General features: G+C 37.6%; 1 protein-coding gene across 2 annotated transcripts in view; it reads left to right on the top strand.

Moving 5' to 3' along the window:
• Positions 1-5,271: 5,271 nt before the first annotated feature.
• The window catches only part of LOC106539337 (uncharacterized), a 35,845-nt gene continuing 17,418 nt past the window's right edge, over positions 5,272-23,698 (top strand). For both annotated transcript variants that reach the window (XR_015696955.1, XM_014054116.2), the window contains exons 1-8: positions 5,272-5,397; positions 13,329-13,405; positions 15,385-15,569; positions 16,121-16,347; positions 18,350-18,502; positions 19,441-19,537; positions 20,920-21,073; positions 22,126-22,286. Coding sequence is in view for 1 of the 2 variants with exons in the window: in XM_014054116.2 (XP_013909591.2) it covers positions 5,352-5,397; positions 13,329-13,405; positions 15,385-15,569; positions 16,121-16,347; positions 18,350-18,502; positions 19,441-19,537; positions 20,920-21,073; positions 22,126-22,286 (1,100 nt within the window). In the remaining variant the exon portion in view is untranslated. The remainder of the gene's footprint in view (positions 5,398-13,328; positions 13,406-15,384; positions 15,570-16,120; positions 16,348-18,349; positions 18,503-19,440; positions 19,538-20,919; positions 21,074-22,125; positions 22,287-23,698) is intronic.

The following is a 23,698-nucleotide window of genomic DNA, read 5'->3' as shown; positions in this document are numbered from 1 at the left end:
TTCAGGGGCATTTCTTGCAGTGAATAATTTCAAAGCTTTACCTGTTATTCCATAAAATGGATTTCATGTTAAGTATGTGTTGCTATTAGATTCATTTTACATAATCAGAAGTACTTGGTATTAAATGTATTTCATAAAATTGGAAATACTCAGCTAAGTCAGAGAGGAATAAAGTATAATAATATATTTTCCTGCAGCAGGGATCTGGAAACAATGCTGAACTTTTAACCTGTTTGTTCAATGTTCTGAGAAAGGTGGGTCAGTGAGCCACAGAGAATAAGTTGCTTTCCAGTACGATTATGGATGACTTCTTGATTTATTCCAGGCTGTTGATTCTAATGTTCCTTACAAGTCAAAGGGAGAAAATTAAATGCTTTGCTAACCCAAATAAGCATCTTAAGATGGGGAAATGTCAGGGACCACATCAAGAGATGCACATGCAGGCAGTCTCTCAATTATTGATGAAGTTTATAAATAAACGCAGGGACAGAAAGAAGGGTTATAGAATAGGTTGAGAGAAAGCATCCTCAAGCCAAGAAAGGGAATCTGAGTGCTTGCCTGTTCTAAAGTTCAAGGAGCTCCCCAGTCTCCTCCCCCCCTTTTTTTGGTAAGATTCAATGATATTTGAGTTGATGAGTTAGCTGTTGGGATCACAAGTGAATGGTCTGAGAGAAGAGAAGGGGAAGAAAAGGCCATTTGAAATATGAGGAAATGGGCAATTGAGGCAACATATTTAGTGGAAAGCATTTTCAAGCCTGGTGGAAATAATTCATATATATGAGATATGTGTAACCTTAAATACAACCCACCAGGCTTGTGACTCAGATATATTTTGATGCTGAAAGGCTTAGAATGGCACACAGGCTGAAAGAATCCCAAATAATCTGCTTGGCTTTATCCTTAGTTACAAATAACAATTATTACCCAGTTGTTTATTCTCCTAAAGTTAGTTTCTCATCACCTTACCTAACTTGCTTTTTAACCAATCAGGTGGAGCTGCATGAAATCATTGCTAAAATAATTATTAAGAGGTTTTGAAGATCTGTCCAAAAGACATTTTATCTTTGTAAACAAAAGGGAAAATAGCTTGGCAAGTTCTGATCTTAGATGGCTCCCAACCTTTGTTTTTCACAAAGAGTTTGTAGATCTTTTAATGCCATTTTCTATATTCTTATCATTCGGAGTCATATGAGCTGGGCAATATATAAGTATTGTAAAACTTATATAAGACCTGTGGTGGTGCAGTGGTTAGAACATTCCCAGGACTTCGATCCTGACCCACTCAAGGTTGACTCAGTCTTTCCATCCTTCAGTATTTCCATCCTCAGTCCTTCATCCATCAGTAAAATGAGGACCCAGATTGTTGGTTTACAATATGTTGATATTGTAAACCGCTAAGAGAGTACTAAAAGCATTATGAGATGGTATATAAGTGCTATTGCTGTGATAAAACAAATGTCAGACCCCGTTGAAGCAGGAAACTTGAGAAATGGAGTACCCTTTCCAGTGCAGTTACTATGTATGATGCATTGATGGAACTTACATACAATACACCATGGGTTGTTAACCACAGTTTATTGAAAAACCCCAATTTGCTAAGATGCCAAAATATACTAAAGCATAAAGCATAACTGAGCACAAAGTGCAAATTATCAGATTGTTAGAAGAGATGAAGAGCTTTGTTTTTAGTTGTGAAGTTGTGTCCGACCCATCGTGACCCCATGGACAATGTTCCTCCAAGCCTTCCTGTCCTCTACCATCCTCTGGAATCCATTTAACTCACACCTACTGCTTCGGTGACTCCATCCAGCCACTTCATTCTCTGTCGTTCCCTTCTTCTTTTGCCCTCAATCTTTCCCAGCATTAGGCTCTTTTCCAGTGAGTCCTTCCTTCTCATTAGGTGGCCAAAGTATTTGAGAAGAGTTTTGGGATATGTGAATTAGTGGTACCTAATTATGTAACAGTTACACTGTCGGTATACATATTTTGCATAATCTGGTGAACAAACTATGTTTGTTTTGCCCATTAAGTTACTCTTCTTCAATAAAGTACAACCTTAATTTCTGACACCAAATACATGTCTCTTTTGTTCTTCTTACTATATTGTTAGATCCATTTTCCTGTGTGAAATTCTTCATAATTTTTTTATCCTAGGGATATGAAATTTACATATTTAATTCATTGTGGAAGCATCAAAATATGTGGGATTGATACAATTTATGTCATTACCTTTTCTGTTTGAGCTTTCTTGTATTTTAGGTAAAGATTGTCCCAAAGATGTTTTTTCAAGAGGCAACTGGACTTTATGGTTTTTCTTTGAAGACGTTTCGCTTCTCATCCAAGAAGCTCTGAAGCTTCTTGGATGAGAAGCGAAACGTCTTCAAAAAATAATAATCAGAAAGTCCATTTGCCTCTTGAAAAAAAAACATCTTTGGGACAACCATGATCTGGAAAGCTCAGAATCTCCATAGACATTTAAGTAAAGATTATTTTGAATCAGTTTTAGTTTTAGTATGATTTGGCAGAAATGCCATAAGAAATGTCTCAATTTTGTTATTGAACTGTATTCGTTTTTACTTGAAACAACTGATTTCTCTTAGAATTATGGAAAATTGAAACAAGGACTGTAAAAGAAGTAAATTATAAATAGTATAAATTAACAAATGAAATGAAAAAATAATTATGTTGGGTGTATGTAAAATTAAAGTTAAAAAAGAATGTAATAGATCAAAACAAAGGTGATCTGATTATGTATGTAGAGTTGATGAATACATTCAGAAACTGAAGGAGTAATTATGAATACGAAGGCTAAAATGTATGTTACATCTTATTTAGACTGTTGTGGGTATGTATGAAAATAGGAAATTCATAATTTGGTGATGGTTGCATGCTATGATGTACTAAATGGTCCAAGTGATAGCCATGTTATGATTCAAGAACGGATGAGAATGATGATGCTTAGAAACAATATGTATATTTTGGTAAAACATGCTTATGCATATGACAATAAATCTAAAATATTATTGGTTTAGGATAAAATATTCAGAGACTCAATGGATAAAGGATAAGGAGAAATTCTGAATATAATCTTAAGGAAAAAATGGACTTGGAAAAATGAATGTAAATGACACATCACACATTGGTATTTTTTAAGATTGGCATTTTTAAAACCGAATGTTCAACTAAAATGTGCATCTCTGGACTATTCCTTGCATTTGAGTCACATTGAAATATAGCTTTCAGTGACAGATATAGTGAGGCATTGTGGACTGTGCCCAAAGTTTCAGGAAACTGCTTGTTTGAAAATCAATATTACCTATCAAATTGTAATATTCAGGACAAAAGGCACTTTTAAAGCGATTTTGTAAATTAATAAAAGACGTGATAAGAGAAAACCTTACACTGAGAATTCAAGAATGCCACCTACTGGTGGTGTTTCAATATGTGTTTTGCCAAAGCAGAATAAGGAGATGTTTCATAGATAGATATCTAATTCTGGAGTAAAATACTTCTTGTATAAGGACAGGGTAACAAAAATATTTATTTGTTTCTTTAAGCTAATAAAAATAGCACAATAGCATTATTATGCTTCTTCTACAGCTAATGTAAACATTAAATTTACTGGTTATTTTATTGGAGTCTGCAGTAGGTGAAATTTCCTTGAAAAACAGTCGTTTATGGACAAAGTTTACTACATGCAAACCCCATAGATAGTGGTACCTTTAGGTGTTTGGTGTTTCATTTTCTTGCCCTGTTCTTTGTTACTAGTTCAAAGAAGATTATCTAGGTCATCAACCTTTCGGACCTCAGGGACCACTAAATTCATAATTTAAGATCTCATGGACCACTAATATGATCTGCCTAATGACTTGCTGGGTGGGCGTGGCTAGGTGATCATGTGACTGGGTGGGCATGGCCAACTCAATGTCACTCATGTCAAGGGGCACCTCGCTGGCCTCTACTCTCCCCTCATTTCCCAGCCACTCCTCGTCTTCCCACCAGGGCTCTTTAGGGTCCCAACAGGAAGCAGTTGTTGGAGTTAAGCAGCCATTATGATAAAGAGTTGGCAAAACAGTTCAGTTCAAATTGGATCTGACCGAGAAGGAGGCTCAGCAGAAGAACTATAAGCATAGGCTTTCCAAGCAGAGGGAAGACCTGCCAGAGTGCAAGGCCAGGTACCGGTGCCTGGAGGCTCAGCGGATTGAGATGGTCAGCCAGTTCTAGGCCATGATGCAGTCCTACTGGAACAAGGCCCTCCGGCTCTTCGCCACCAACGGCACTTCCCTGTAGCCTTCGCCCAAAGCACCGCACCAGGAGTTTGAAGCAGAGCCGAAGTCGGAATTTCTTCCTTCCTCTGACCACATTTAAAAAAAACCAAAGGGGAAGACTCTCTGCAGCAACACAAACATTCATTGCACATATCTGGCCCAGGGGCTATAGTTTGAAGACCCCCAATTTAATACAATTTAAAAAATGCAAATAATTTTTCTGCAGACCACCAAAATTTTCTCACGGACCACCAGTTGATGACCACTGATCTAGGTTGTTCTAGTGGGATAGCTGTCTTTTCAAAGTACCTACACCATTATGTTTGTAGTATCACAATAAGCCGCAATATGGCTTGACTGTTTTTAAAAAAAATAAAATTATTTTAATTTCAAACTTAAAATACAACATCAAAAAGAAAGAGCATTTACTTCCTAAATTGTAATCCTATACTCATATAGGGATGCTCCCAAAAATAACTTAATAGTTGTTCCACAAGGAAGTCATAATTCTGAAAAGCTGCTTTGATATGGCTGATAAAAAAAATGTCCTTACAAATGTTTGCCAAGACACTCTATTTACAGGCACTTAAGATAAAATCTGTTATGAACCCAACATTCAATACAGTTGTTATTGTGGAAACAACTGCACCACATCCAACCAGCTTACATAAAGGTACTCTAGGCAACAAACCTAGAAACTCTAGTTACCATGAGCAATATTGATGACTTCTGTTTGAAATAAAAGCAGATTACCTTTCTGTGTAGATCTGGCTAGAATCATTGTACTCTTAAGAGTATTTTGTAGACTTGTTAAACAATACCAGAAGCAAGAAGTAAGTGGAGCTCTGCCATCCATTAAGCTGTCACTTAGTTTACAATTGCTGTTTGATAGGAGGAGGAACTTATTTTCTACCTGGGGACAAATAAGTGCCAGGTGAGATTGAGAAACTTGCCCCACCCAGTGACTCAGTTGTGGCCAACTGTATATACCTAGCCAGTAAACTAAGCTTCTGTTAGGAGTAAGGAAGGAAACAGGAGAGGAAGAAACACGGTTAAGAAATTGTGGATACCATCCTCCTGGAAATGCACAAAACAGAAGAAAGTTCCAGAGCAAAGTCTCCAGGGACAGGTTAGCATAATTTTGTCTCAATAATGTACCTACAGATCTTCAAAATGCTAGACACAAGACCTGTAGCCCAAAGGAATCTGTTGCAGTTTCTCTTTTCAGTATTGTTTACTATAACAGTAAGAACTTTCTAATGGAGCTTAGAATAGAATATAATTCTTTATTGGCCAAGTGTGATTGGACACACAAGGAATTTGTCGGTACATAGGCTCTCAGTGTACATAAAAGATACATTCCTCATAGCTCCTATATCTACATGGACATATTCATGTTCGTTTCTTGGCAGCAATATGGAATTGCTGACAGCCTTGTGTGACTTTCCTTTTGCCTTTCCAATTTAGCTAATGGCTTTGAGTTGTCCTAATGGTCTATTATCCAAGTGTTAGTTGACTCTGCTTAGCCTTGCATAGATCAGCCACAGTTTGCTGGTTGTTGCTGGAGGTGTAGTCATCTTCCAATATACTCTAATTTTGGATACCCAAAAGAGATGCCCCTTTGGGGGAAAAGTCAATCCCAGTGGATAGCTGTTGGGCAATTGCCCATGTTATTTCCCTTTAAAAAGCCCATGGCAGCTACATCTTCTGATATAGTGTTCAGTATGCTTCATCTCTTCCCCCCTCCTTTTTTTTTGCAAACTTTTGACTGCTACAGAATGACAGAGGGGATGAAATATTGAAAACTATTGGCAGTTTCCTGCCAGTTTGAGATGGAATCAGAGGAAAAACATAACAAACGAATAACCTGACAATAGTTTAAAAACAAAGAAAAACTTAAGTTTTCACTTAAATTAAAAACGAAAAAAAAAGGTAAACCACCACAGGGTCCACCTGCATGATGTGGGCCTTATTTATTTGCCCTTCAGATATTTTTGCCTCAAAAATGATGTGCTGCTCCAGGGCGCCAAAAGATTGCCTGCTTCTGAGATGAAAATAAGGATGCACTTGAATAAACAAGAGCAACGAAGAATATAACAAAATTCCATATTCTATTTTGACTCATTGAATATTAGTTACATAATGGTCAAAGTAATTACTACATTCTTGTCATTCAACTCAGGTCCTGAGTCAATTTATATGGATTCATCCATGCAATTTTCTTGGCAACAATAAAGGTAGTCCTTGAATTACAAATGTAACAGAGCCAGAAATTTCCATCATTAAGTCATGATGGTCAAGGCACATAGATATAAATTCTGTTCACATTCTAAACTTCTATATATGGTACTTTCTTTGTTCAATAAAAGCAATCATATTTTTTTCAGTTATGACACACAAATCCTTGCCATAATTTGAGCACTTACACGATTTTTCTCCTGTGTGAGTTCTCTGTCTTATAAATAACACATTCCATCTAAACTGTATCTACGCTGCAAGCATCCAGTGTGGCTTCCCTGAATAAATGAATCTGCAGATGAATTTTGAGCTCTGCCACAATCTGTTTCCCATTCTGAGCACTCATATGGTCTGACTTCCTTGATGCCTACCAAGTGTTGTGCTGAAACTGTCCCTTCCATGCATTTATATGGCCTCTTATGTGTCAATTCTGTGATGCACAATCCTTCCATATTCCAGGTGCTTATATGGATTTTCTTTTCTGTGAATTAGTTTTTGTTTAAAGTTTCCCATTATTTCATAAGGTATCCTCCATTCAGTCTGAATGTGTATAGGATTCTTTGATGTTTTGTAACGGGTTATTTTTGACTGAAACTCTTTCCAGATTCTAAGCATTTCTACATTCTACAATTGTATCACATTTGTTTATGGTGTGAGATTTCCAACATGCATTATTTTACTTTCCATGTAAAATGTTCTCCATAGACTGTGTACCTGGTCTTGGTCTTGCTTTTATTTGTGCTTTTTTTAAAAAAGTAATCTTTATTAGTTATACATTTTTTAAGAGTAAAACATACAAATACAAATACAATTTTAAACATACAACCACCCCCCCCCCCCGCGGTGACAGTCATTCACAGCCCAACTTTTTCTCCCCTTCCTCATTGTTAGGTCTCTAAGCCACATCTTCTCATTACAAAATTCAGGGATTTGTGCTTTTTTCTTGAATTGAGATTTTTTGGAAGCCACTGTCTTGAAAAGAAACTGATTTCTACTTATTAGATTTGTTTTTATTTCAACCATTCTTCTCTATTTTCTCTTCACATTTGGATTTTTCCAGCAACATTGCACAAACTTTTACTTTTCCCACATATTTAGAAAATTAGAAGATTTTGAATTTCTAAGAAATTATAAAAGAAGCAGAAATGAAACTTGAAAATCAAGGAATATACCGGTAACAGTAAGGTACCTGCTGAATGACCGTCATACTTATTGTGGCAGCCATTTTATGAAAGTGCTCAATGGATGGTCTCAACATCCCCAAAATGACTTGAAAAGAATTAGGGACTCCTCTGTTAGATTAGCTGACTTACTGTAATTGACAGTCATTGCTGTATAGCATAGAGCAGTGGCGGGTTCCGGATCCCAGTGTAACTGGTACAGTGCAATGGGGCCTGGCATCCATCTCATGAAAGCACGCAGCGTGTGTGCACATGTGTGCAGTGCATGCAAGCTTCCTTACCTCGTGTGATGCTCCCCGGCTCCTCTGCGATGCTCCAGCTGCTCAGCGGAGCATCGCACAGGCACCATACACTTCATGTGAGGAAGCGCTGAAGAGCTCAAATACTGGTAAGGAGCGCGGGCGGGCGGGTTGTACCGGGGCATACCGGTTGTAACCCACCACTGGCATAGAGGGTTGAACACTGACTTCAAAGCACAACTGTACAAAGTAGGTGTTTATATCAGTCAAGGCCACAAAGGGTTATTTGGTAAGAATCTAAAAGAATGAATTCATGTTCAGTGAAATACACAACCAACTCCTCAAATGACAGCAAAAGCTGAAAAAAGACCTCATTTCCTCTCCTAGATCATGGCATGGTTCTTCACCTTTCAGCACAATTCTAAAGTGTATCTAGGTGTCATCCTGCAGGATTTATACTGTCAAAAATAGTGTTTATAACTTACCTGCAGAGCATTTTGCCAAGTGCCTTAAAAAAGTATTTGTCTGATTTAGTATGCAGAACCTCTGCTTCAGATACCACCTACAAAAGTGATCTCTGGTCCATATTCCCCAACCTATATTGGAAGAGATGTCCTTCTGGGTTCAGTTCCAAGTGGGAAAAAAGACACTGGAAACATGGAGGCTGCTTGAAAAGATGGTTTAATGGTGGACAAGATCACATGGCTTAAGCTCCTGAACGGAAAAGGGGATCACATGCTTTCAGATGTTGGGTGAAGAAGAAAAAGTTCCTGGCTTTATACCCTCTCTGGCCTTTGATATTGAGCTTGTATTCTTATTGGTTGTCAGACTCTCATTGGACCATGCAGGGGCAACTCTCCAGGCTGTGTTTTGAGTCCAAGTTTGGTTGAGCATTGCTGTGGTGAGGTGGGTAAAGGGCTAATACTATCATGCCTTAATTCCATCACCCTGGAGCTGAAGGGGGAGATCTTTATTATGTAGAATAAACTGGCTCAGGAATTTCAACGGCCCATTGACAAAGGTGGGGGCTATTAAGAGTGAGTCGTTTCCTACCTAAAACATGTTTCTCCATTTTTTATCCAGGGAAATATAATATTCTGCCTTTTCAATATTTCCCAGGATATTTCATTTTTCTAGGAGAAGGGTAGGTTTTAACTTCCTATACCTAGTTAACATTTAGTGGCAAATTAGCTGAGTATTTGCTTCCAGAACACCAGCAGAATGTGATGTTTTTATAATGCTCTTTTTGTTCCTGGCAGCAAAGATCATGAAGTCAACTGCAAGCCTCCTGTGAACTCTCTGCTCCTTGATAGCCAAACAACCTAAAATACTGGCACTAAATATCTGAGCTGATGTCCTCTGCAGCCAGAATAGTATGAATTGCTTTTTTGTTACATTTGCTATTATTCACAGCCTCAGGTCTTTTTCCTATTTCAGGGTCAGTTGAATCTTGCTTTCCTTTCTTTAATACAGTGAAGATTTTCTTGCTCTACTTCCAATTTTAATGACTGCTGCAGTCGCGGCACTAAATCAGTGAATGAACTATCACATTCTTGAACTGCAATACTCTAAACAGTGAATCTACAAAAATGGCTATTTTTCCAGGCAACAACTGTCCCTCCCTCCCTCTGTAGAAAGAGCAAGTAATTGTTCTGAAGCTTTCACCTGAGTTAAAAACAAAGCCTATAGCATCACTCCAATAACAAAACAACCACTAATATTTCATACTTTGTTTCTTACTATGGTAAGTCACAAATCAGGGATAGGCAACCTTATTAAAGCTGCAGCTGCTGTTTATGAGTTGTAAGGGATGGTGTAAAATCTTGAGATGACATGATTCCCTGTTTCCTATTGCTTAAAGGGATTATTTATATATTTGGACAATAAATATGATAAGCCTGGCATCTGTGGAAAAAATGCTTTAATATATAGTCAGGGCAATGTGCAAAGTCCAAAGCACCTTTCCCAATTATTTTTGGAGTGTGCCTGAACTTAATCTTTTTTCTCTCACACACATACATGGATATTTTTATTATATTGAAACATTTATTTGCAACTATAGGTTTTAGCAAAATGCATATAAAATTAAAGCAATCCATATATGTTCAAGGCATCCTGTGTAACATTAACAGAAGTCACCGGAAGGATTGAAGAATGCTATGAAATGTCATTCCTACCATAAATTCTGGTTTATATATTAGAGTTCAGGATTGTTCATATTAAGGTTAAACAAAAAAACCCCACATTCTTCTTTTACTATAATGTGTGAAGTTTGTCTATGGTTGAGTACTCTTGTCAAAGCTGTCTCTGCTTTTACTACAGCATCTTTTTCATGGACCTGAGTGATCCATCATGCTCCTTAATACTCTTCTTGAAATCACTCCTACAGTTCTTACTATAGAGAAAAACACAGAAAGGTCCTTAATGAACACCATAAATATACATTTTCAGCCTGATGTGTGTGATCTGATGCTAACATATCTTGAGCTCCAACCATTTACTCATACATGCTTGTTTATCATCTATTTCGGGACTCATCCACATGTCCTGCTTGCTCCAGTGTAAGGACAGCCCACTAACTATTTCTAAAGACCAGAGTATATGATGCTGTCTTCAACTTGCCTCAGTCCATCCTGAACAGAAGATCCATCTGAATGGTGTAAAGCTACTATATTTGGTTGCTGTTTACAAGTTCATCAGTGGACCCTGAAACTTGGACCTCTTTCTTTTTTAATTAGGTGAACTTGAAAAAGACCTGCCAACGTCCCTTTGTAACTCAAGTCAAAGGAAGAAAATAAAAGTGTTCCTCCCCCCCCCCTCCCACCAGTTCTGTGGTGGATGTGTTGGATATATAAGTATCAAGTACGAAGGGGAGTCAACAGAGAGGGCCACATATAAAAACCTCCTCAAAGAAAACCATAGAAAGAAAAGACGTTGGTACTTATATCATAGTAACTTGCCATCTGAACAGAATACTTGGCCAACATCTTTGACAAATGGAGAAAAATTTTAAGAGCAATTTCTTAATTCATTTCCAGCTAATTAATTTCATCTTTAATATTCATTTTCAGCAGAGAAGACAAATAGTTTAAGGTTGCTGTGCAGAAGAGCCCTTTGATCAAAAGAAGAGGACATGCATGTTTTTATGAACTGCAATTGTTTTTATTCCTACAGAACTGTTTAGCAAGGTTACCACAATACAGATGACCATTGGATGACCTTGGATGACCATTTACCAACAGCAAATAGTCACAGATACTCTGTCAAATGGAGAGTGCTCTGTCCATATTTTCCTGCTGCTTCTGGGTAGAAGATGGTTACTTCCAAAAATCTGGTATTTCCAGGACCAAAAATTAATACATTAAAAGGCACACTGCAGTGATCAGGCTTCATGGCATTACAGCTGAAGTTCTTTCTGTATTATTGGCTGTATGTGTGCATCCTGCTTGGCCACTGAATTATAAACTAATACAGAAGCACGGTGCAAACAATACTCCAAACTAAGTTGTCCCATCTGTCTTGAACTTCCCTTATTTATCTTTAACTCCAAATGCAAACTCTTGGGGAATTTGCATGCTCCAGGTCTTTCTTCCACTAGAGTGGGACAATTTAACAAAAAAATTAACAAAAAGATTCAGGTCTCCCTTTTTGACTCTTCTGAGTTGGGACGCCCTCTGACCTTATTTATTCCCTGGATGGGCAGGAGATTGGATATTTCTCTCCATAATTTCTTAAGCAAGCAAATAGGGAGCTGCATCATAAAAGCAGATTACACCATTCTATAATTTCCAGCTAGTTAATTTTTATAATTCCAGTATTCATAATATGCAAAAGAAATTGCTGGCGAAAGAGGCTCTGGTTTGCAAATGGGTTGTGGCGGGAGGTGTGCTGTGTGGGGTGGTTGACTTTGAAGAAAATTAGGGAAACCCAAAAGGAAAGCGCTCTCTTCTAGATCCCGGGAAATGGTTCCGTGGCGAATTTCTCGATTCGCGGAGGGGAAGGGAAGACCCCAGATTGCTATTAAATCCCCCCGCCTCCATTTTGCATCGCAAGGCAACAGCCAAGCCCTTTCCCTCCGCTGCCTTCTTGGACGTTGCGAAGCGTCTTCATCCGGGGTCTTTCCGCCCTCCCCTCACCTGCGGGCCCTTGACTACCAAAGCGCGCTGGCGGGGTTCGCCCTGGACCGGAGTCTTCGCGTGGCCGTCTGGAAAGGCGACCTTCGCTCCAGGCGGGAGAACGTTGGAACGTGGGGCCGATTCTCGAGTTGCGCGGGAAAGGAACGGAAAGAAAACCCAAGCCGAAAAAAAATCTCCCCAACTTTTTCTACCGTAGCTAGACACTCTCTCGGTTTAACCCCTGCAGACCAAAGGTGGAATACAAGCAAACGGGAGGAATGGACCTGTCTGCTAGTGTGTTAAAGTGAACCAGCGCGGTCAGCTGCTTAGACGCGGGAAAACTTTTCTTTTTGAATCTTGGCTCAGGCATGAAATTAAGTGAATAACCTTGGACGAGGGAAGGCACGAAACAGACGCCTGGCCAAATCCGTCCTGCTATTTGAAAGCGAATAAATTCTGTTGCTATAGAGAAGAACCATCGCTTTCCCCCTGCATTGCTGCAGCGCTTGTTACTATTTACTTTTACTGGATTTTTTTTTTTTTGCTTAGTGAGACGGATGGATTGTTCTATTCTCACTTTTCTCATGGGAGTATTCAAAATGTTTATCTCAATTTTTTATTTTAAAAAATTCTATTTTTTGAAGTTACTCTGTTAAAATTTCTTAACGAATACTAGAACCTCCTTAAAAATATTGGAAAGACTGTAATGTGCTTAAAATGTAATTTTAACCACACACAACTTTATGCGCTTGGTGGTGCTTGAACAAAATCCTCATGTCCAGATTCTTCAGTTCCTGCAGGAAGGTGGTTCCAGTTGGCCCCAGAAGGCAGCAAAGAGGTTATTTATTCTACATAATGCCTGCAAACTTCCTGATTTTCAAAAGACTACACATACCTAACATTTACATTTTAAACTACTGTAGTAGTCCATTCATGTGGTTAGTTTATGCTTCAGAGTGTTGTGTGAACTGATATAATTGGGTTAACTTAACTGTAAATTATGGTTGAGTTGATTCTGGATAGATGGATCCTACAAACAGCTATAAATCCTTCCAATTAATTTTTGCCACTTAAAGCTGATAAATACTTAATTTGTTTCTGCAATTTGATATTTGAGAATACTTAGTTTTTAGGTTTAAAGCGCCCTGAACATTGGCTAGAACCAACTTTGATTAAATTATCTCTACACCTTTTGAGATTGGTATTTCTTACGAGCATCAATAATACATCTTTGCAGGCTGTAAACTTAAATTTTCTGTTCATATGACTTTGATTTGTTTGTTTTAGGATATGAGCTTCTAGAAGAACTGTTGACTTACGATGACATCTTTTTGGATTTTTTTAATGCTTTCCTGGCTCTGCCTGTGAGTAGAATTCACTACTTTGCCTGCTGCTATCTGGGTTTAGACTATTGTTTTTGGTCAGAAGGACATGCCTGAGCTAAGGAGTTTTGCTCTTCTTTACTTCTTTTAGATCATAAGAAAAATTCACTGGTAGGAAACATCTTTATTAGAACTAGTCAAAGTATCATCTAATAGTGAACAAATCCTGTGGCTGGGCTCTGTGTTTACATAATAGAAATAGACAAGAAAGAGGGAAAATATATTTGTTCTTTTATTTTTTAAAATAATGACACCCCCCTGAAAACACAATAATTAAAATACATACATTGAGCGGGGGAAAGACACATAGAAAGTGCTTTAAAAAAAGTGAAAAATACAACAGAAAAGAAAAAAAGAGTATGTCATTTTAGTAAGAGTTATATCTATACCTAGTTGTCTAATACAATTGGAATTTCATATGAATATAGCTGTGTGTGTGTGTGATGTATAAATGAGTTTTATATTTCATTATACTTATCCATATGAAGTCTGTTTATAGGAAATCTACTTGTAGATAGCAAGAGTAATCAGGTCTTCAATTCATTGAGTAAATGGGGGGGTCATACATTTATCTTTCCAAAGCTGCAGTATTGTTTGTTTGTTTGTTTTGGACATAATGGCACAGATAATCCATTTATGTTGTCCAGATGTCAAATTCCAAATGCTAGATATGTAGTTCAAAAAATATCATCTGAAAATTTTAAGTTTTGTTGTACAATTATATTTATTGTACTTTCTTGCTTTAAGAGAACATTATTATACCTGTAACAAAATGCTATTTTGACTGTTCATTTTATACAAATGTAACAAAGTCCAATAAATTTTTAAATATTTTTATTGTGTAAGTCAATGTAAAATCCATTGAAATTGTTGCAATAGAAGCTAGAACACTGTCCGATTGCCTAGAAACCAGGGGTGTCAAACTTGCGGCCTGCAGACCGGATGCATTACACGCTGGCCATGCCCACCCCCATTTTAGTGAAGGAGAAAAAATGATATGTCACATGACAACAATGTGACAACACGAGTTTGACACTCCTGTTCTAGACAGTATGGGAACTTCTAATTCTTCCACTCACTCACTCATTTTATTTATTTATTTATTTAAATTCATTGGTCACCTATCTTACCACAGGGTAAGTGTTTCTTAGTATTTGCATATTAAATTGATTTATTGATAACATATATCTATAAAAACGTAATGGTAGGATTTTTTAGTTTTAAAGGATTCAACAAGTTTTTCTACTATCTCAGATCTCTCAGAAGTTGAAAAGGCTGCTGATCTAAACAATGTTGTTAACAAATGTGACTGTAAATATTGCCATTGGATTGTATCTGATAGATGATATTGTCTAACACAAAGTGTTTAAACTCATTTTTTTCTCCTTTTAGTTGGTCCACAGTCAATGTAATCACTTACATCCAATTTTTCCATATTATCCTTCCCCCCATTTTTAAACTTGGATTTTCCCATAGAGTCAACTTAGCATGGGAAAATCTTTTCTTTAAGAGATTCCATTTTATAGTTTTCTAACTGATGTACTGGTAATTATTTCTAGAGATACTAGAGCTTTAGTATATTTAAATCCCAATACTATCTATCCAAAGAAAGTTGCTATATATATATTTCAAAGTTGCCTAAATTGGAAAATTAACACTAATAATTGGCTGCCAATATTTAATACTTGACAGTAGGTAAGCTTGATGATACAGTTTCTAATTGGGAAAACCAAATTCTCCCTTATTAATTGCATTTTTGTGAAGACGTTCTCAGAATCAAAGAACATAGAAGTTTTCTAAATAAAGTATTTATTTTCTGAAAATATTTTCCAAATATATAAACTGGATTTCTCATTTGTACTTGTCTTAGAACATATACTAAGAATACTTCTTTTTTCTACCTATCTTTTGTATCTGAAATGTGCCTTTGAAACTAATTTTTAAAACTATGTTTTACATAGGCTTTTCCTCTTAGATTGCAATATGACCGACTTACAGGAAGGCTGCAGGAGCTAGATGGCTTCCTCTTGGAATCTCCCAGTCATTTGCCAGACGAACCAAGTTCTTCATGTTATGGAGCAACCGATGTAGAGAGAGAAAGGGCCCTAAGCTGGTTAGCTCAGGAGCGCTTTCTCCCATTTCAAAGGTTGAGTACTAGACCTTTACGTATGTCTTAGCCTTCTGGGTCAGAGTATCTGTTACTGACTTTCTGTTGAGTGCTTAAGTCTCAGAGTATTTGTGGATTAGTTGAAGTTCCTTTGTGTATGAGGACAAATCTTTACACACAACAAAAATGAAGTGAATAAGAAACCTTGAGATTGTTAAATATTGGGTAGGTAATCTACTTATTTTACTGATCAGTTGTTTCTCAGAGAAACAACAATGGCAGCTATTCATTTAGCCATAGCTTATTCAGATATTGAACAATAAAAATGACTTGTGTTGAAACTGAACACTTACTTAATGGGCAGCATTATTGGTTTCAGAAAAGTATTAGACACTGCGATTCAAATCTTCATTGCTATCTGAACATGAGTAATCACAACTTTTTCTAAAGCATCTGGGATGGAAAGTCAGGGAGTGCAGGTGAATCTAAATAGAAATTCTCAGGACTGAATTTTGCAGTATGAATTTTGTAAAAGAGGATTGAGAAGGATGCCTCAGGACCCAAACTCTTTACTTTGAATCTCTTGCTAGGACTGTCTATTATTTGGAATACAAATTGGCAAAGCTGCTGGTATGTCCATTGGATGAGAACTACCCAGTGAATCGCTATGCCATTCGTGGTTACAGTCGTCAGTCTGATAGTACTGCCGTTTCCAGCATCCCCAGTTTTCCATCAACAAATCAGGCATCACCTGGTATGCAGAGGGATGACTTGCTCAGATGTCCTAGTAAAACACGTAGCACCCCAGCCTTTCTAGGTAAGTCAATCTGTAAACGAGTCCTGCATCATCTAAAGGGGATCTTGCCAACCTTTCTAAATTACTTCCTAGTTCCTTTGCACACATAGCACTATGGATAGTCTTGAGCTAAAGACACCTCAGCACTTAGGGTTTTGTTTTTTTTTTGTCCCAGCTTTCTTGCATATAAAATCAAATTAAAGTTTAGCCTTTTAATTACTTTCTCACTTTCTAAAAGCCACTCTCTCTCATATTTATGGTTCACTGACAAAAGGGCGAAGGACAAAACCGCGCCGGACTGAACCGCGTCGCTGACATCATCAACAGGACAACAACAGCGCGGAGATAGAAGCACGCTGTAAACCCTAAACCTAAACTTAACCCCTAAACCTAAACCTAACTCCCCTAAACCTAATCCTAAACCTAACCCTTAACCTAACCCTAAACCTAACCCTAAACCTAACCCTTAACCTAACCCTAATCCTAAACCTAACCCTTAACCAAACCCTAAACCTAACCCTAAACCTAACCCTAACCCTTAACCTAACCCTAAAGCTAACCCTAACCCTAACCCTAACCCTTACCTTAAATTGAATCGGCTTTCTTTCAACGCACTATTTAAAGCGCCCTTCTTTCTCTGTGCTGGCTGTTGTCGCCGCATTGATGACGTCAGTGACGCGATTCAGTCGGGTGCGGTTTTGTCATTCGCCCTTTTGACGGGTCACGCATATTTATATACCTATACATATTTTCCTAACTGAAAATCTAGATGATCATCCTGTGTTTGAATTTTAAAAGAAAGGTTTATTCCATGTGAAGGGGCCAGTTCCCATACCTCTACAAAAAGGTATGACCAACATCAAAACCTCACTGGTCCTACCTTGGTCTTTTCTTTGCTGGTCAGACCTTGGTACTTTTCAGTACTTCATTGTCATTGCTTCATTCACTTCATATGGGAAGATCAATTCTCTGGGATACTACAACCTGTGACTTTGAACTCTTCATAGTGATACTGTTCCACATGCTGCATACATGGAAGTCTTCCTGAGCAAGCCTCTTTGACCTGAGTTGAGAGAATTCAACTCTCTTAACTCCATCTTTCATACATGTCCATTCATAGACACAGTGACGATTATGGCATTATGTACTAATTAGAAATATACTGTGTATATATGCATATATGCATGTGTGTATGTGTGCACACACACATGCTAAGGTGGACAGAATGGTGTTATTTTCCCACTGAAGTGATACCTATTTATCTACTTGCATTTGCATGCTTTTGAACTGCTAGGTAGGCAGAAGCTGGGGCAAGTAACGAGAGCTCACCCCATCACGTGATACTTATGTCTTGAACAACCAACCTTCTAGTCAAAAAGCTCAGCATCTTAACTGTGAGGTCACTGTGCCCCCAATTAAAATATATTGTTATTATACTGATACCAGGTTTATTAATAAATGTTGACATTCTAATATGAATACACCTTTTTCGGAGCAGGAATGATTACGTCATGTGTCAAAACACCAAGTTAACTGAAGCCAATGGGGTGATAAATGTGCTTTCAGCCTTATTATTGTTTGTAGTAAATTAGCTCAAATCCTGAAGAAAACTGGAAAATGGAGAAAATGATGTAGTAGCGGGGGGCATTTAGTTTATTGTTAATTGTCCATGCTAGTTGAAGAGTTGGATGATGGTTTGTGAAATGGCTTATTCTAATTAAAAGCTAAATGTTACACTTCAGGTAGTTCAAGATATTTTGCTAAAATATAATGGAAATTATTAAGTAAGCAAAGTTTCATTAATACAAAAAGAATGCAGATTTCTTCACTATTACTTTCAATGCAAAATATGATCTAAGTAATTGTAGGAAATTACAAAACATATTTTGGGAGGACATGGAAAGCTGCAACCTTTCTACCATCTCATTAATGTTTTTACATTCCTTTGTGATTTATATAGATTATCCAATAATTTACTCTTAAAAGAACTTTAGAGACTCTGATCTTTTATCCTTTCCTGCAGGCCGTTTTGCAAAATCATCTGGCCAAATGTCCCTTGATGTTTTCTTGGAGCTCTCTGACATTTTGAGCTTTGGCCAATCCCAGTTTGAAGAACATCCAAGTAGACTCCAGCTCTCAAGACTCAGACCAGACACTGGTATAGAAAAGAGAAATGGTGAGAATGCTATAGCAAGTTTGAAAGTATTGGAGGGTCTTCTTAAAACAGACCATGTTGCCATGGAAAATGGGTAGCCAGATGCCAGTTTATGGGCTTCCCATATAGAGAAAAGAATACAGATCTAGATAACTCTCTAGTCTGATCCAGCAAGTTTCTTCTCATTTTATTAAGTTCCAGAATTAGGTGCTCCCAGAATACAATAATTATAAGTTCTAAGGAGAGCACTTATCATGATAGGATTTGTATTATGAGTACTGTTGATATCTCAATGTGTTTTCCTGAGAAACACTGAAGTATCAGCAGTATTTCAAACAATTGTACTGTACAATAGTAAGTGATCTGTATGAAAGAAATACCGGTATATTAAGAAAGGTTTTGTCAAATAGAATGAATTAGGATCAAATACCAAAATAAATCCATGAAGGAAGTTAATGAGATTAAAGAAAGGAGAAGTTCAAGAAAGTCATAGTTGGACAGAGTTGATGAAATCCTCCAAAAGAGAGAGGTGAAAAGTTTAAAGAACAAAAGACAATGTATGAGTTGGACTTAATAGAATAAAGGATTGGAAGTAGAGAAAGGTAGGGAGAGAGATTTAGTGAATTGTATTGGAGTAAATTAGTTTTAGCTTCGTTTTTCTAATCCCTTGCCTTTAATTTGTTTGTCTTACTATTTTTTTATTGCTATGGTGTTCATTGCAGTCTTATCCTTACAGCATAAAGGACATTATATGTATACATGTTTCCAAATACATAAGCATAGCTTTGTGGGAGAGCTGGTATATTGCTTGACAACAAAACTCCCAAAGTCTATAAAGTCATTTTCAATTATATAGAATTCAGGGTTAACTTTTACCTCTTTGTAAAGAACTGGAATCTCTTTTTCCTTTTCATAGATCAAATGTTTGATCTTGGTTCTAATATGTGTCTGTATTGTAGGAAGTAGTTGGACAAATGCTGGTGAAAAACTGATATCTCCAGATCATCAGAGCAAAACTGAATCTAATGAAGAGATCATTGAGTTTCATAACAATAGGTGAGTCTGATTGCTAAGGATGTCACGATAAGATACTTATATTTTCTTATCTCGTGATTGCTGCTTAAAATGTAATATATGTGAATGTGGCCATGTTAAATAGTTTTACAACTCATCTTTCTTAACACTGCTAAATGATTTTAAGAGTATTGATTTTGCTATGTAACATAAATAACAGGCTGCTGCCTTTTGGTTTATGTTTATATTTGGCTTATATTTATCTGACTTCACTAACATGCTCTCACCATCTATGTAATTGGTGACTTTAATGGGAGACAATGTTCAGCTTTTTTCAGTATAAATACACAAATACAATCTGAAAAAGCATCAATTTTCTGTTTTGTAGAAAATTACTTCTGCCTGCCTGCCTGCTTGCCTATATCTATCTATCTATCTATCTATCTATCTATCTATCTATCTATCTATCTATCTATCTATCTATCTATCTATCTATCATCCATCCATCCATCCATCCATCCATCCATCCATCCATCCATCCATCCATCCATCTATCTATCTATCTATCTATCTATCATATTTATTAATCACCCATCTCCTTTGGAAAACATAGCCACCCATCTTTGAGACAACATTGGATGGCTCCCAATAAAATCATTTTAAAAACCATAAAACACAAAGCATAAAACATTAAAAAAAACCTGGCACCAGTCTGTGCAAACATACCATTATCTAATCTACCAACTCTTGGAAGTGCTAAGTCTGTAAGGATAAAATAGTGGGGGAGTGCTGAACTTCCTATCTTCCCTGGTAGGACAAGTAGACATCCTTAGGGAAAGATGGTCTCATAAGTGGCTTGGCTCTGAGCTACTTAGAGCTTTTTAAAACGATTACAGTACCTTGCATTATACCCAGAAAGTAACTACAAGCTCATGCAATAGAAGTGTTACATGAGGTGTTGCCGTTACTGTGCACACTGCCACATTCTGGAACAGTTGAAATTTCCAAGTAGTCTTCAAGGGCACACGCAGGCAGAAATCCAACTGGGAGATGACCAAGGCCTGAGTGACTGTGAGCATGGCCTCCCAACCAGCAAAGGGTACAACTGGTGCACCAGATGAATCTGACCAAAGGGCCCCCTAGTCATGGCTGTCACCGGCTCCTCAAGCAGGAGCTATGAATCCATGAGCATGCTCAAATTGTGCAAGAAGTGCCACCGTTTCCAGAGTCAACGATAAAAAAAATCATCTGATACTGAGGACGGTGGGGCAAAAAAAACCATAGCCACTCCATCGTGTCAGAGTTCAATCATGACATTGTGCTGCAGATCCATAGAAAGTCATATGTCGTCATTATAATCTGCAAGAAAAGGTTTTCACTGTCAGTTATGTATTTTTGACTTCCTGATTTATATTTTCCCCCAGTAATTATGAGAAGCCATTCTCAGGATGCCTGCAGGTTTTACAATTTGACCTGACAGAAACAATTATTTCAAAGGAAGAGCAACAGGACAAGTGTTTCCCTTCGGGTTCTGGAAGTGCTGCTTTGCAGCAACTTAAAGAAGATGTCCTAGGAACTGTGGGTAACATTGCATCCTGCTGAAATACTTAACTAAACAAATATTTACTTTAAACGGTTTCTATGCTTTTGAGAGTTCTTTGCTGTCTGAGGATTTGATATACCGCAGTGTAGCACAAAGGCCCCAAACTTTTGGGCACCAGGGACTGATTCTGTGCAAACAGGTTTTTCCACAGACCAGTGGGGACATAGTTTTGTGTGCTGCCTGCATCCCGTGGATGGAGCAATGCTTGTTTGCGTAGCCCAATTTCTGGCATGCCATGGACTGGTGCTGGATCTCTGGTGTAGCAGATAACTACACAATGCTTTATTGTGGCACATCTCTTTCCCAACAACAAGCAATTGCTCTGGATTAACTCCAACCTCCTAGATCAGTGATGGCGAACTTTTTCGGCACCACCAAAAACGTTGCATGGAAACATTGGGGCTGCGGTCCAGAAAAGCCAAACTTCTGGGTTCTAGTGTGCATGCGTGCCTGATGATCAGCTGACTGGTGCGCAGGCACAGGCCGGTTTTCAGCATTGTCACGTGCACGAAGGGATTGCACTCCGGAAAAACCGAACGTCCGGGTTCTGGCACGAATGCGCCCCTGACAAACAACTGGCCGGGGCGCATGTGCACACCACAGGCCAGGCGACCTGTCTTCGCGTGACACTTTCTGCACACGTGCCATAGGTTCACCATCACAGTCCTAGGCCTTGAAAGTTGATGTATCCATGTAAACATGTCTTTAATACTCAGACCTTAAAGCATTCTTTGTCTAGTCTACCTCATGAAGTTGTTGTGCGGGAAATAAGAGGAGGGAAGTGTATTTCATATTTTTGCCACCTTGAATTATTTATAAAAAATAATAAAGATAGGATAAAAATATCAATCAATCAATCAATCAATCAATCAATCAATCAATCAAGGCACCAGAAGAGGTTTTTAAAAGCACGTTTAAGCTATTCTGCCTATCTTTAGATATGTACTGTAGCCGTTGCTGAGATTTCCTTGTTCAGGTACCTCCATTCGCATTGTTTTTTTTCTTCCTCTATTTTTTTACAATGCAGAGAGCTGGTATGGAAGACTTTATGGAATTCCTCCATAACACATTAGGAAGCCACCTGTTAAACTTCTGGATTGATTGTGAAGATATCATGGATTGCACCAGGCACTTGGAGGCCACAGTTTCACCACATGAAACACAGCTGTTCTTTTCCAGTGCCTTTCGGTGAGAATGCCATTCTAGTGTATTTCTCAAACTAATAGTGATGGATTAATGTTAATCATGGACATAAGGAAAGACCTATCAGTGGTAGCAGGAATATCAGTTATGTCAACAATCAATAATCATTTAAGGCCATGAAATGTAGGGTAAAGATTTCTTGAAATGTGAGAAAGGTGATGAAAAGCAGTAATAGCCTTAAACTGCCATGGGTAAAAAAAAGAGAATTGTACCCTATATTGACAGAAGGAAATTGGTGGCTTAACAATTCCATTCTAACTGCAGTAAAGATTCTCATTTAGCTGCAGTACCTCTCATGCTTGGGAGACTTTAGCTAAATCTGAGCTTAGCTTCTTAATTAAAATGTGCAAAGTAATGGGCTCAGATTTATTATTGGACCCTAGTTTGGAGTGGTGGTGTTATGTGATAGTGCTTTTGATTTGAAATAAAGTGAAATTAAAACCTCATTAACTTTGGACATGTTTTATCTGATCAGAAATAGTGGATTAATGAGGGGAGTATTTAAATCTTTTGAATTACTTCCAAAAATGCTAATGGAATGTTGGGAGAACCACGGCTCATACCTTTAGTTTATCTGCAGAGCTAATCAAAGCTTATGGAGTTGCAGTAATCATATGTATGTATGTATATGTATGTATGTATGTATGTATGTATATGTATGTATGTATGTATGTATGTTTATATATATATATATATATATATATATATATATATATATATATATATATATATATATATATATATATATATATATATATATATATTTAGTCTCCCTTTATTTATTTATCAGCACAAATAAAAACACACACACACACACACACACACACATATATATGGTAGTTTGTATATAATATATATTAATATCATTTTTAAAAATGTTAATTGTAATTGTAATATTTTAAAGCATAATGAAATGAAATAAATAACTTAGTGGAAAGCAAATTGCCTTCAAGGCAACATTTGATAGTAGGAAGGCACACCTTTTAGGTAGGCACACCAATGAGTTTTCTTAAATATAAGCCAATTCTTGCAACTGTCAACCCTGAAACCATTTTGGGAACATCTTCAGGGCTGCCACAGCAAGGCCTGATGGAGCTGTGGGAATGTGAGGGGGGGGGGAGATAGAGATAGCTTTGGTGATGTTTAGCCAAAGTAGCATTCTTTCCCGTGGGAGCCAAGAATGCTCTACCAGGTATTGGAAGGGAGTGGACCAAAGCCAGCCGGAGTTGGGACTGTGACTTGATTGGACCATGTGATGGACATGTGACCTTGGGGAGGGGCAAGAACTTTGGGTTTTGATTTGGGTGAGGAAAACCCTGGGTCCTTTAGAGTCAGGTTTTCACCAGCTGTGCCAATATGACACCCTAAATAAAACTATGGTTTGAGGAAGCTCTATG

This window comes from Thamnophis sirtalis, unplaced genomic scaffold (genome assembly GCF_051295495.1).
Source record: "Thamnophis sirtalis isolate CommonGarterSnake01/CBP01778 unplaced genomic scaffold, rThaSir2_p1.2 scaffold_6, whole genome shotgun sequence".
NCBI lineage: Eukaryota > Metazoa > Chordata > Lepidosauria > Squamata > Natricidae > Thamnophis > Thamnophis sirtalis.
Note: the sequence above shows the minus strand (reverse complement) of the source record. Positions and strands in the feature narration are given on the sequence as shown.